Here is a 15,425-nt window from a genome sequence, read left to right as displayed (position 1 = left end):
GAGAGAACGGTTAACAAAAAAAGCCACAGTGTATAATGCTTTAAGGTACTGAGAATGATTATTATGTCTATAAGTTAAAATGTAATATTAAAATGACATTATAGTGGAAAAATAACACGCTCTAGTTTTTTTTAGAGTGTGTAATTTTAGCACACCACGCTGCAAGTCTAGGTGTTTACTTCTAATGGGGTTAAACACATGGGTAAAGTCCTGTCTGGGAGCAAAGACAACGGCTGATGATCGTCAGGGTCATGTGACTGCCACTGCTGACTGCCTCGCCAGCATTGTCTGCTTAGAACTTTGCAGGAGTTAAAGGGACAGTAAAGGCAAAATTAAACTTTCATGACTCAGATAGGGCATGTCATTTTAAACAACGTTCCAATTTACTTTTATCATCAATTTTCCTTTGTTCTCTTGGTATTCTTAGTAGAAAGCTAAACCTAGGTAGGCTCATATGCTAATATCAAAGCCCTTGAAGGTCACCTCTTATCTCAGTGCATTTGACAGTTTTTCACAACTAGAGGGCGTTAGTTCATGTGCGCCAAATAGATATTATAGTGCTCACGTCCATGAAGTTAGCTAGGAGTCAGCACGGATTGGCTAAAATGAAAGTCTGTCAAAAGAATTAAAATAAGGAGGCAGACTTCAGAGGCTTAGATACAAGGTAATCACAGAGGTAAAAAGTGTATTAATATAATTGTGTTTTCTTTGTACTCTTGGTATCTTTGGTTGAAAATCAGGTAGGCAAGCTCAGGAGCGTGCATGTGTCTAGAGCAATATATGGCAGTAGTTCTGCAAGAACACTAGAGGGCAGCACTATTTCCTGTCATGTAGTGCACCAGATGCTACCTAGGTATCTCTTCAACACAGTCTATCATGAGAACAAAGCAAATTTGATGATAGAATTAAATTTGAAAATGTATTTTTAAATTGTATGCTCTGTCTGAATCTCACATTAGGTAACATTTTATAATCATCCATTCTAGATAGAACGCACCTTTCAAACTCATCCCTGCTCACAATATCGCGTTTCTTTAAAGCTTTTATTGCGTACAATTTCCCAGTGTCCTTCAATTCAACCAGAAGCACCTGGAGGGAGACAAAACGCTCATCTTATCAGATGCCGATTTACGCACAATATGCCCCCTGCAAATGACATTGTATAGACTAAAGTTTGTAACAAATAGATTTTTAGATAGAAAAACTTCTACATTTCTCCAAATTCTATTGTCTGTTTATTTTAAAGTTCTCTCACTCCTGGTCAAACGTCCCTAGTTGGCTAAATGTCTGTGATACTTTCATTAGCTAACGTAGTTACCCCAGCATGAACATTGCATATTTGTATTGTTCCCAAAGGAAAATTATATCATGATATGTGTTTAATTTCCCTGTAGTGAAATAAGAATCTCTCTTTATTCTCAGCGTATACCTTTTCCTATTTCTGTCCACCAACTCCCACCAACTTACCCCACACCAAACTCCATAGAAGCATTAAAGTGAATGTAAATTTTGATGCTAAAGTGCCCGGTTTTTAAAATTTCAATTAAAAACAGGGGCACTTTAATTCATCAAAATTTACATTTCACTCTTGTTATGAAAATACTTACCTTTTTAATCTTGACAGCCCCCGGTCGTCGCAAGCCTCTTCCTACGTCAGAAATGACGGATCGGTTATCCTCCAATCACGGCTTCCTCCCCGGGGGAATTAGTGTCTGATTCAAAGCAGTGATTGGAGGAAGCCGGATTCCTCATTTTAAACCCAGGAAGAGGCTTTGCGACAGGCGGAGGAAGCGATGCAGTGGCTTGTCAAGATTAAAAGGTATTTTCACAACACGAGTGAAATGTAAATTTTTATGAATTAAAGTGCCTCTTTATCATCAAAATTTACATTCACTTTAAAGGGCCAGTGTGCACACCAATTGTATTAATTCCATATAAATCACTGACTATGACTTTCTAAAAACATATCACAATTACATATAAGTAATTGCACCTTTGATTTCCTCTGTGCTTTCAACACCATGATGACCGCCTTTAGAGAAGGGCAGAGCGAACACACCATTACAGCACACCACCTCTCCAATCATTTGTAATATTCTAATTGCCACAACACGCCCCCACAATCTCACAATGCAAGCACAAGTGTGTACGTGACCATGCATCCCCCCACGCTTGCACTGTGAAATTCTAATGTGTTATGTGCAAAAATTATAGTCTAAATGTTCTATAAAGCGGTTTACAGCAGAAGCGCATTGCCGAACCCCTGCAAGAGACCTTAGATTTGACTTCTCGCTCTGTACTTCCCCTCCCCTGTTTCCTTCTTATAAGCACACTATAGTCTTGGCCGTTTACTACCAAAAATGTGCAACCAAATGCCACCTCAGTCTGATTGCTGTCTGCACCACTTAACCCCTTAACGACCAAGGATGTGTCAGGCATGTCCTCCAAAAAGTGTCAGTTAAGGACCAAGGACGTGCCTGACACGTCCTCTGGGGTTTGAAGGTCTGGAAGCGCTGGTGATCGCTTCCAGGGTATTGCAGTGACAGCTGCCAGTACCCAAGATGACGTGAAATAGGTAGAGGGGGGGAGGGTTAGAGAGCTGTAGGGGGGGGGGGGGGGGGGGAGATCCAACACTGCAGAATCAATATATAAAAAAAAAATATGCTTTTTATTTTAGTACTGGCAGACTTTCTGCCAGTACTTAAGATAGTGGTGACAATTGTGAGGTGGGGGAGGGAAGAGAGCTGTTTGAGGAGGGTCAGGGAGGGATCAGGGGGTGGTATGTGTCAGGCTGATCTCTAAACTTAAGCTAAAATTAACCCTACACGCTACATAATTAACCCCTTAACTGCTGGGCATAATACAAGTGTGGTGCGCAGCGGCTTCTAGCGGCCCTCTAATTACCAAAAAGCAACGCCAAAGCCATATATGTCTGCTATTTCTGAACAAAGGGGATCCCAGAGAAGCATTTACAACCATTTGTGTCATAATTGCCCAAGCTGTTTGTAAATAATTTCAGTGAGAAACCTAAAGTTAGTGAAAAAGTGAATGATTTTTTTTTATTTGATCGCATTGGTGGTGAAATGGTGGCATGAAATATACCAAAATGGGCCTAGATCAATACTTTGGGTTGTCTACTAAAAAAAATATATACATGTGAAGGTTTATTCAGGGATTCCTGACAGATATCAGTGTTACAATGTAACTATCGCTAATTTAAAAAAAAAAAAAAGGGTTTGAAATAGCTACTTGTATTTATTGCCCTATAACTTGCAAAAAAAAAAGCAAAGAACATGTAAACATTTAGTATTTCTAAACTCAGGACAAAATTTAGAAAATATTTAGCATGGGTGTTTTTTGGTGGTTGTAGATGTGATTTTGGGGGTCAAAGTTAGAAAAAGTGTTTTATTTTTCATTTTTTCATCATATTTTATAATTGTTTTATAGTAAATTATAAGATATGATGAAAAACATAATTTATGCTTACCTGATAAATTTATTTCTCTTGTAGTGTATCCAGTCCACGGATCATCCATTACTTATGGGATATTAACTCCTCCCCAACAGGAAGTGCAAGAGGATTCACCCAGCAGAGCTGCTATATAGCTCCTCCCCTAACTGCCATTACCAGTCATTCGACCGAAAACATGCAGAGAAAGGAAAACCATAGGGTACAGTGGTGACTGTAGTTTAATGGAAAAATTACCTGCCTTAAAGTGACAGGGCGGGCCGTGGACTGGATACACTACAAGAGAAATAAATTTATCAGGTAAGCATAAATTATGTTTTCTCTTGTTAAGTGTATCCAGTCCACGGATCATCCATTACTTATGGGATACCAATACCAAAGCTAAAGTACACGGATGACGGGAGGGACAGGCAGGCTCTTTATACGGAAGGAACCACTGCCTGAAGAACCTTTCTCCCAAAAACAGCCTCCGAAGAAGCAAAAGTGTCAAATTTGGAAAATTTGGAAAAAGTATGAAGAGAAGACCAAGTTGCAGCCTTGCAAATCTGTTCAACAGAAGCCTCATTCTTAAAGGCCCAAGTGGAAGCCACAGCTCTAGTAGAATGTGCTGTAATTCTTTCAGGAGGCTGCTGTCCAGCAGTCTCATAGGCTAACCGTATTATGCTACGAAGCCAAAAGGAGAGAGAGGTAGCCGAAGCTTTTTGACCTCTCCTCTGACCAGAATAAACGACAAACAGGGAAGACGTTTGTCGAAAATCCTTAGTTGCCTGTAGATAAAATTTCAGGGCACGGACTACATCTAGATTGTGTAGCAGACGTTCCTTTTTCGAAGAAGGATTAGGACACAAAGATGGAACCACAATCTCTTGATTGATATTCCTGTTAGTGACCACCTTAGGTAGGAACCCAGGTTTAGTACGCAGAACTACCTTGTCTGAATGAAAAATCAGATAAGGAGAATCACAATGTAAGGCAGATAACTCAGAGACTTTTCGAGCCGAGGAAATCGCCATTAAAAACAGAACTTTCCAAGATAACAACTTGATATCAATGGAATGAAGGGGTTCAAACGGAACCCCCTGTAAAACATTAAGAACTAAGTTCAAACTCCATGGTGGAGCAACAGTTTTAAACACAGGCTTGATCCTAGCTAAAGCCTGACAAAAATCTTGAACGTCCGGAACTTCTGACAGACGTTTGTGTAAAAGAATGGACAGAGCTGAAATCTGTCCCTTTAAGGAACTAGCGGATAAACCCTTTTCTAAACCTTCTTGTAGAAAAGACAATATCCTCGGAATCCTAACCTTACTCCATGAGTAACTCTTGGATTCGCACCAATATAAGTATTTGCGCCATATCTTATGGTAAATCTTTCTGGTAACAGGCTTCCTAGCCTGTATTAAGGTATCAATAACTGACTCAGAAAAACCACGTTTTGATAAAATCAAGCGTTCAATTTCCAAGCAGTCAGCTTCAGAGAAATTAGATTTTGATGTTTGAAGGGACCCTGGATCAGAAGGTCCTGTTTCAGAGGTAGCGACCAAGGTGGACAGGATGACATGTCCACTAGATCTGCATACCAAGTCCTGCGTGGCCATGCAGGCGCTATTAGAATCACTGATGCTCTCTCCTGTTTGATTCTGGCAATCAATCGAGGAAGCATCGGGAAGGGTGGAAACACATAAGCCATCCCGAAGGTCCAAGGTGCTGTCAAAGCATCTATCAGAACCGCTCCCGGATCCCTGGATCTGGACCCGTAACGAGGAAGCTTGGCGTTCTGTCGAGACGCCATGAGATCTATCTCTGGTTTGCCCCAACGTCGAAGTATTTGGGCAAAGACCTCCGGATGAAGTTCCCACTCCCCCGGATGAAAAGTCTGACGACTTAAGAAATCCGCCTCCCAGTTCTCCACTCCCGGGATGTGGATTGCTGACAGGTGGCAAGAGTGAGACTCTGCCCAGCGAATTATCTTTGATACTTCCATCATTGCTAGGGAGCTTCTTGTCCCTCCCTGATGGTTGATGTAAGCTACAGTCGTGATGTTGTCCGACTGAAACCTGATGAACCCCCGAGTTGTTAACTGGGGCCAAGCCAGAAGGGCATTGAGAACTGCTCTCAATTCCAGAATGTTTATTGGTAGGAGACTCTCCTCCTGATTCCATTGTCCCTGAGCCTTCAGAGAATTCCAGACAGCGCCCCAACCTAGTAGGCTGGCGTCTGTTGTTACAATTGTCCAGTCCGGCCTGCTGAATGGCATCCCCCTGGACAGATGTGGCCGAGAAAGCCACCATAGAAGAGAATTTCTGGTCTCTTGATCCAGATTCAGAGTAGGGGACAAGTCTGAGTAATCCCCATTCCACTGACTTAGCATGCACAATTGCAGCGGTCTGAGATGTAGACGTGCAAAGGGTACTATGTCCATTGCTGCTACCATTAAGCCGATCACCTCCATGCATTGAGCTACTGACGGGTGTTGAATGGAATGAAGGACACGGCATGCATTTTGAAGCTTTGTTAACCTGTCTTCTGTCAGGTAAATCTTCATTTCTACAGAATCTATAAGAGTCCCCAAGAAGGGAACTCTTGTGAGTGGAAAGAGAGAACTCTTCTTTTCGTTCACCTTCCATCCATGCGACCTTAGAAATGCCAGTACTAACTCTGTATGAGACTTGGCAGTTTGAAAGCTTGAAGCTTGTATCAGAATGTCGTCTAGGTACGGAGCTACCGCAATTCCTCGCGGTCTTAGTACCGCCAGAAGAGCACCCAGAACCTTTGTGAAGATTCTCGGAGCCGTAGCCAATCCGAATGGAAGAGCTACAAACTGGTAATGCCTGTCTAGAAAGGCAAACCTTAGATACCGGTAATGATCTTTGTGAATCGGTATGTGAAGGTAAGCATCCTTTAAATCCACTGTGGTCATGTACTGACCCTTTTGGATCATGGGTAAAATTGTCCGAATAGTTTCCATTTTGAACGATGGAACTCTTAGGAATTTGTTTAGGATCTTTAAATCCAAGATTGGCCTGAAAGTTCCCTCTTTTTTGGGAACCACAAACAGATTTGAGTAAAACCCTTGTCCTTGTTCCGACCGCGGAACCGGATGGATCACTCCCATTAATAAAAGATCTTGTACGCAGCGTAGAAACGCCTCTTTCTTTATTTGGTTTGTTGACAACCTTGACAGATGAAATCTCCCTCTTGGGGGAGAGAATTTGAAGTCTAGAAGGTATCCCTGAGATATGATCTCTAACGCCCAGGGATCCTGGACATCTCTTGCCCAAGCCTGGGCGAAGAGAGAAAGTCTGCCCCCCACTAGATCCGTTCCCGGATCGGGGGCCCTCGATTCATGCTGTCTTAGGGGCAGCAGCAGGTTTCCTGGCCTGCTTGCCCTTGTTCCAGGACTGGTTAGGTCTCCAGCCTTGTCTGTAGCGAGCAACAGCTCCTTCCTGTTTTGGTGCAGAGGAAGTTGATGCTGCTCCTGCTTTGAAATTACGAAAGGAACGAAAATTAGACTGTCTAGCCTTAGGTTTGGCTCTGTCTTGAGGCAGGGCATGGCCTTTACCTCCTGTAATGTCAGCGATAATTTCTTTCAACCCGGGCCCGAATAAGGTCTGCCCTTTGAAAGGTATATTAAGCGATTTAGATTTAGAAGTAACGTCAGCTGACCAGGATTTTAGCCACAGTGCTCTGCGTGCCTGAATGGCGAATCCGGAATTCTTAGCCGTAAGTTTAGTTAAATGTACTACGGCATCTGAAATAAATGAGTTAGCTAACTTAAGGGCTTTAAGCTTGTGTGTAATCTCATCTAATGGAGCTGATTCAAGTGTCTCTTCCAGAGACTCAAACCAAAATGCTGCTGCAGCCGTGACAGGCGCAATGCATGCAAGAGGTTGCAATATAAAACCTTGTTGAACAAACATTTTCTTAAGGTAACCCTCTAACTTTTTATCCATTGGATCTGAAAAGGCACAGCTATCCTCCACCGGGATAGTGCTACGCTTAGCTAAAGTAGAAACTGCTCCCTCCACCTTAGGGACCGTTTGCCATAAGTCCCGTGTGGTGGCGTCTATTGGAAACATCTTTCTAAATATCGGAGGGGGTGAGAACGGCACACCGGGTCTATCCCACTCCTTAGTAACAATTTCAGTAAGTCTCTTAGGTATAGGAAAAACGTCAGTACTCGCCGGTACCGGAAAATATTTATCCAACCTACGCATTTTCTCTGGTAATGCAACTGTGTTACAATCATTCAGAGCCGCTAACACCTCCCCTAGTAATACACGGAGGTTTTCCAGCTTAAATTTAAAATTTGAAATATCTGAATCCAGTTTGTTTGGATCAGAACCGTCACCCGCAGAATGAAGCTCTCCGTCCTCATGTTCTGCAAATTGTGACGCAGTGTCTGACATGGCCCTAATATTATCAGCGCACTCTGTTCTCACCCCAGAGTGATCACTCTTACCTCTTAGTTCTGGTAATTTAGCCAAAACTTCAGTCATAACAGTAGCCATATCCTGTAATGTGATTTGTAATGGCCGCCCAGATGTACTCGGCGCTACAATATCACGCACCTCCCGAGCGGGAGATGCAGGTACTGACACGTGAGGCGAGTTAGTCGGCATAACTCTCCCCTCGTTGTTTGGTGAAATATGTTCAATTTGTACAGATTGACTTTTATTTAAAGTAGCATCAATACAGTTAGTACATAAATTTCTATTGGGCTCCACTTTGGCTTTAGCACATATAGCACAGATATCTTCCTCTGAATCAGACATGTTTAACACACTAGCAAATAAACTAGCAACTTGGAAATACTTTTCAAGTAATTTACTATAATATGAAAACGTACTGTGCCTATAAGAAGCACAGAAAAAGTTATGACAGTTGAAAATTAATAAATTGAAAAGTTATAGCATCAAATCTTTGTAAAAAACACAATTTTAGCAAAGGATTGCTCCCATTAGCAAAGGATAACTAACCCTGATAGCAGAAAAAAAATAAAAATACAGAAATAAACGTTTTTTTTTATCACAGTCAACTACAATCTCACAGCTCTGCTGTGAGTGATTACCTCCCTCAAAACAAGTTTTGAAGACCCCTGAGTTCTGTAGAGATGAACCGGATCATGCAGGGAAGACAATAAACTTCTGACTGAATTTTTTGATGCGTAGCAAAAGCACCAAAAAAGGCCCCTCCCCCTCACACATAACAGTGAGAGAGATCAGTAAACTGTCATAAATTAAATAAAACGACTGCCAAGTGGAAAAAAAAATAGTGCCCAAAACATTTTTTCACCCAGTACCTCAGAAAATTAAACGATTTTACATGCCAGCAAAAAACGTTTAACATTAATAAATTGAGTGTTATTAAAAAGCCTGTTGCTAGTCCCTGCAAATTAGGCTAAAGTTTTATGCATACAGTATAATTCCAGTGAAGTGCCATTCCCCAGAATACTGAAGTGTAAAATATACATACATGACAGCCTGATACCAGTTGCTGCTACTGCATTTAAGGCTGAGTTTACATTATATCGGTATGGCAGAATTTTCTCATCAATTCCATTGTCAGAAAATAATAAGCTGCTACATACCTCTTTGCAGATTAATCTGCCCGCTGTCCCCTGATCTGAAGTTTACCTCTCCTCAGATGGCCGAGAAACAGCAATATGATCTTAACTACTCCGGCTAAAATCATAGAAAAACTCAGGTAGATTCTTCTTCAAATTCTACCAGAGAAGGAATAACACACTCCGGTGCTATTATAAAATAACAAACTTTTGATTGAAGGTATGAAACTAAGTATAATCACCACAGTCCTCTCACACATCCTATCTATTCGTTGGGTGCAAGAGAATGACTGGTAATGGCAGTTAGGGGAGGAGCTATATAGCAGCTCTGCTGGGTGAATCCTCTTGCACTTCCTGTTGGGGAGGAGTTAATATCCCATAAGTAATGGATGATCCGTGGACTGGATACACTTAACAAGAGAAATAATGGTATCTTTATAAAGTCTATTTAATAGCTAGAAAAACTGTATATAATATGTGTGGGTACAGTAAATGAGTAAGAGGAAAATTACAGCTAAACACAAACACTGCAGAAATGTAAAAATTGCCCTGGTCCTTAAGGGTGAGAAAATTGAAAACACATAATTTATGTAAGAACTTACCTGATAAATTAATTTCTTTCATATTAGCAAGAGTCCATGAGCTAGTGACATATGGGATATACAATCCTACCAGGAGGGGCAAAGTTTTCCAAACCTCAAAATGCCTATACACCACACCCACAAATCAGTTTAACGAATAGCCAAGTAGTGGGGTGAAAAAATAAGGAGTAAAAAAGCATACAAAAAGAGGGACTGGGATAGAAATACCCAAGATGTGGGAGACCACAGAAGAGTCACTAGAAAGGGAGGGATAAAATAAAATCAGCTATTTCCACTGAAAAAAATAAATCCACAATAAAATAAAGTCTCTCTCATAAATTTCACATAAATTTCAAGAAAAAAACCTTAAATCATAAGCAGAATCAAACTGAGACAGCTGCCTGAAGAACTTTTCTACCAAAGACTGCTTCAGAATAAGCAAATACATAAAAATGGTAAAATTTAGTAAATTTATGCAAAGAAGACCAAGTTGCTGCTTTGCAAATCTGATCAACGAAAGCTTCATTCTTGAAAGCCCAAGATGTGGCGACTGATCTAGTGAAATGAGCTGTAATTCTCTGAGACAGAGACTGTCCCGCCTATAGATAAGCCTTGTGAATCAAAAGCTTTAACCAAGATGCCAAAGAAATGGCAGATGCTTTCTGACCTTTCCTAGGACCAGAAAAAACAACAAATAGACTAGAAGTCTTCCTGAAATCCTTATTAGCCTCAACATAGTATTTCAAAGCTCTTACCAAATCCAAAGAGTGTAACGATTTCTCAAGAGAATTCTTAGGATTCGGACACAAGGAAGGAACAACAATTTCCCTACTAATGTTGTTAGAATTCACAACCTTAGGAAGAAATTTAAACGAAGTCAGCAAAACAGCTTTATCCTGATGGAAAATCAGAAAAGGAGACTCACAAAAGAGAGCTAGAAACTCTTCTAGCAGAAGAGATAGCCACAAGGAACAATACTTTCCAAGAAAGTATTTTAATATCCAAAGAATGCATAGGCTCAAAAGGAGGAGCCTGCAAAGCCTTAAAAACCAAATTAAGACTCCAAGGAGGAGAAATTGATTTAATGACAGGCTTGATATGAACCAAAGCCTGAACAAAACAGTGAATATCAGGAAGCTAAGCAATCTTTCTATGAAATAAAACAGAAAGAGCAGAGATTTGTCCCTTCAAGGTACTTGCAGACAAACCTTTATCCAAACCATCCTGAAGAAACTGTAAAATTCTAGGAATCCTAAAAGAATGCCAAGAGAATTTATGAGAAAAACACCATGAAATATAAGTTTTCCAAACCTGATAATAAATCTTCCTTGAAACAGACTTACAAGCCTGTAACATAGTATTAATCACTGAGTCAGAGAAACCACTATAACTAAGTACTAAGCGTTCAATTTCCATACTTTCAAATTTAGCGATTTGAGATCCTGATGGAAAAACAGCCCTTAGGACAAAAGTTGTGGCCTTAAAGGAAGTGGCCAAGGTTGGCAACTGGACATTCGGACAAGATCCGCATACCAAAACCTGTGAGGCCATTTTGGTGCTATCAGAAACATATGCGATTGTTCCAATATGATCTTGGAGATCACCCTTGGAAGAACTAGAGGCGGAAAAATGTAAGCAGGTTGGTAAAACCAAGGAACTGGTAACGCATCCACCATCTCCACAGGAGGATCCCTCGACCTGAAAAGGAACCTGGGAAGCTTCTTGTTTAGATGGGATGCTATCAGATCTATTTCGGGGAGACCCCACATCTGTACAATCTGACAAAATACATCTGGATGGAGAGACCACTCCCCTGGATGTAAAGACTGACGACTGAGATAATCTGCTTCCCAATTCTCTACACCTGGGATATGTATCGCAGAAATTAGACAGGAGTTGGATTCCGCCCAAGAAAGTACCCGAGATACTTCTTTCCTCGCTAAAGGGCTGCGAGTCTCCACTTGATGATTGACATATGCCACAGTTGTAATATTGTCTGTCTGAAAACGAATGAATGATTCTCTGTTTAATAGAGGCCCAGCCTGAAGAGCCCTAAAAATAGCACAGAGTTCTAAAATATTGATTGGTAACCTCGCCTCTTGAGAATTCCAAACTCCTTGTGCTGTCAGAGACCCCAAGACAGCCCCCCAACCTGTGAGACTTGCATCTGTTGAAATCACAGTCCAGGAAGGACGAACAAAAGAGGCTCCTTGAAGAATCCGATGATGGTCCAACCACCAGGATGGAAAGAGTTGAATGTTGGGATTTAAGTATATCAACTGTGATATCAGAGTATAATCCCTGCACCATTGATTCAGCATGCAAATCTGCAGAGGTCTTATATGAAAATGAGCAAAGGGGATCGCGTCCAATGCTGCAGTCATGAGACCTAAAACTTCCATGAACATAGCCACTGAAGGGAATGATCGAGACTGAAGGTTTCGACAGGCAGAAACCAATTTAATTTGTCTCTTGTCTGTTAAAGACAAAGTCATGGACACTGAATCTATCTGGAAACCTAAAAAGGCGACCCTTGTCTGAGGAATCAAGAAACTCTTTGGTAAATTGATCCTCCAACCATGTCTTTGAAGAAACAACAGAGTATAATGTTGATTGATTAGTACCAACAGGGGTATTTAATCAAACTAACATCTGTGGCGCTATAAACATCTAAACTATAAACTATATGGCCATGTAAATATGTCTGAATAGATAATATGTCTGAATAGATTATATGCTATTTGTAAATAAGCAGATTGTCCTAAATATTTGGCAAATGCTAAAAACTAGCAGGGGTTCAATAAAAAGATAAATTATTTACTTATATATAAACGCTTAAAAAATGTCAATTCATAAAAAGATGTACTATTTAATAAGCAAGATGAACAAATTCTAACCCTTAAAATATCAATTCATACAGTCAAATGTCGCAATGGCAGTACACAATAATTGCATCAATTCATACAATGTAATATTGCAATGGCAGTAAACAAGCAATCATACAAAACGATTCATAAAGAAATTAAAAACATTTAAATACTTCATATAACACACACAAATTTCTATATACAACACACGTCAGCCCAATAATAGACAGAAAAACTAAATAATAGATTGAAAAACTAAAGTTTGTCACCACCAGACGTGGAAGAAAAATATTCCACAAAAATTGCAGCAATGATATGGAGTACGATATACAAGCAGAGATCCTAAAAAACAAATTTGTAGATAGAGGATATAAAGAAAAAGATATCATAGCAATCAAAGATGAACTAAAAACAAGAGATAGGAAAGAGCTACTCACAACAAAAAAGAAGAAGAATGGAAGAACTTTTCATCCCCTTCATCACAAAATATAGTCAGAATAATTACCTAATAGAAAAAATTATAAGGAAACATTGGCCTATTTTAAAAAGTGATGAACTAATAGGAGAACGTCTACCTAAACATCCAAAAATAGTCTATAAGAGATCCCAAAATCTAAAAAAAAAGACCAGGATCTTATGGGTAAAGTAATAAATGGATATTTTCCTTGCTTGACTTGTAAGGCCTTCAAACATTAAGTAAAAACAAAAGAAGTAAGGTCCAATGTTACCGGAAAGAGTTATAAAATTAGACAACAAATAAGATGCTCAGATAACAATGTAGTTTACCTCCTTGAGTGTGTCTGTGGTTTACAATATATAGGAGAATCGGAAAGACCCCTTAGAGACCGTATTAGAGAACATATTCTATTGATTGAAAATCACGATCAGGAAAGGAATAAAGAACTCCCTATCCCAAAACATTTTTATAGTTGCAACAAAGCAAACACTAAATGTTTAAAATATACTGGAATAGCAAAAGTGAAAAAGAACTGGAGAGGTATTGATATACATAACAGTCTGTTAAAACTAGAGAGTAAATGGATCTTTGAAATGAAGACTCTGACCCCTAAAGGACTGAATCAGGAATTTGAGTTGGGATGCTATCTTGCAGACTAAACATCTGAAATTGCATATATGTATATTTATAGTAAAAGATCCCCTATATATCAAAACCCCACAAAGTAATAAATGTATCTATAATGTTGTTAAGTATATATATTTTTTAATATATACTTTTAAATATATATATTTTTTTAATATCTTCTGGATTGTATGTATTGTCGAACATGTTTTATACGAACTAGAGGACAATTATATAACATGATATGCGATATTGGAAAAACAGAATTTATGTTTACCTGATAAATTACTTTCTCCAACGGTGTGTCCGGTCCACGGCGTCATCCTTACTTGTGGGATATTCTCTTCCCCAACAGGAAATGGCAAAGAGCCCAGCAAAGCTGGTCACATGATCCCTCCTAGGCTCCGCCTTCCCCAGTCATTCGACCGACGTAAAGGAGGAATATTTGCATAGGAGAAATCATATGAAACCGTGGTGACTGTAGTTAAAGAAAATAAATTATCAGACCTGATTAAAAAACCAGGGCGGGCCGTGGACCGGACACACCGTTGGAGAAAGTAATTTATCAGGTAAACATAAATTCTGTTTTCTCCAACATAGGTGTGTCCGGTCCACTGCGTCATCCTTACTTGTGGGAACCAATACCAAAGCTTTAGGACACGGATGAAGGGAGGGAGCAAATCAGGTCACCTAGATGGAAGGCACCACGGCTTGCAAAACCTTTCTCCCAAAAATAGCCTCAGAAGAAGCAAAAGTATCAAATTTGTAAAATTTAGTAAAAGTGTGCAGTGAAGACCAAGTCGCTGCCTTACATATCTGATCAACAGAAGCCTCGTTCTTGAAGGCCCATGTGGAAGCCACAGCCCTAGTGGAATGAGCTGTGATTCTTTCAGGAGGCTGCCGTCCGGCAGTCTCGTAAGCCAATCTGATGATGCTTTTAATCCAAAAAGAGAGAGAGGTAGAAGTTGCTTTTTGACCTCTCCTTTTACCAGAATAAACAACAAACAAGGAAGATGTTTGTCTAAAATCCTTTGTAGCATCTAAATAGAATTTTAGAGCACGAACTACATCCAAATTGTGCAACAAACGTTCCTTCTTTGAAACTGGATTCGGACACAAAGAAGGCACGACTATCTCCTGGTTAATGTTTTTGTTAGAAACAACTTTCGGAAGAAAACCAGGTTTAGTACGCAAAACCACCTTATCTGCATGGAACACCAGATAAGGAGGAGAACACTGCAGAGCAGATAATTCTGAAACTCTTCTAGCAGAAGAAATTGCAACCAAAAACAAAACTTTCCAAGATAATAACTTAATATCAACGGAATGTAAGGGTTCAAACGGAACCCCCTGAAGAACTGAAAGAACTAAATTGAGACTCCAAGGAGGAGTCAAAGGTTTGTAAACAGGCTTGATTCTAACCAGAGCCTGAACAAAGGCTTGAACATCTGGCACAGCTGCCAGCTTTTTGTGAAGTAACACAGACAAGGCAGAAATCTGTCCCTTCAAAGAACTTGCAGATAATCCTTTCTCCAAACCTTCTTGAAGAAAGGATAGAATCTTAGGAATTTTTACCTTGTCCCAAGGGAATCCTTTAGATTCACACCAACAGATATATTTTTTCCATATTTTGTGGTAGATTTTTCTAGTTACAGGCTTTCTGGCCTGAACAAGAGTATCAATGACAGAATCTGAGAACCCTCGCTTTGATAAGATCAAGCGTTCAATCTCCAAGCAGTCAGTTGGAGTGAGACCAGATTCGGATGTTCGAACGGACCTTGAACAAGAAGGTCTCGTCTCAAAGGTAGCTTCCATGGTGGAGCCGATGACATATTCACCAGGTCTGCATACCAAGTCCTGC

The 15,425-nt window shown here is 40.0% G+C and overlaps 1 protein-coding gene across 1 annotated transcript in view; it reads right to left on the bottom strand.

Moving 5' to 3' along the window:
- Nucleotides 1–15,425, bottom strand: part of PKN3 (protein kinase N3) — a 208,445-nt gene that overhangs the window by 45,925 nt on the left and 147,095 nt on the right. Inside the window, exon 14 of the mRNA XM_053696004.1 lies at nucleotides 998–1,089. Coding sequence (XP_053551979.1) covers nucleotides 998–1,089 — 92 coding nt within the window. The remainder of the gene's footprint in view (nucleotides 1–997; nucleotides 1,090–15,425) is intronic.

Source organism: Bombina bombina, chromosome 12 (genome assembly GCF_027579735.1).
Source record: "Bombina bombina isolate aBomBom1 chromosome 12, aBomBom1.pri, whole genome shotgun sequence".
Taxonomy (NCBI): Eukaryota; Metazoa; Chordata; class Amphibia; order Anura; family Bombinatoridae; genus Bombina; species Bombina bombina.
Note: the sequence above shows the minus strand (reverse complement) of the source record. Positions and strands in the feature narration are given on the sequence as shown.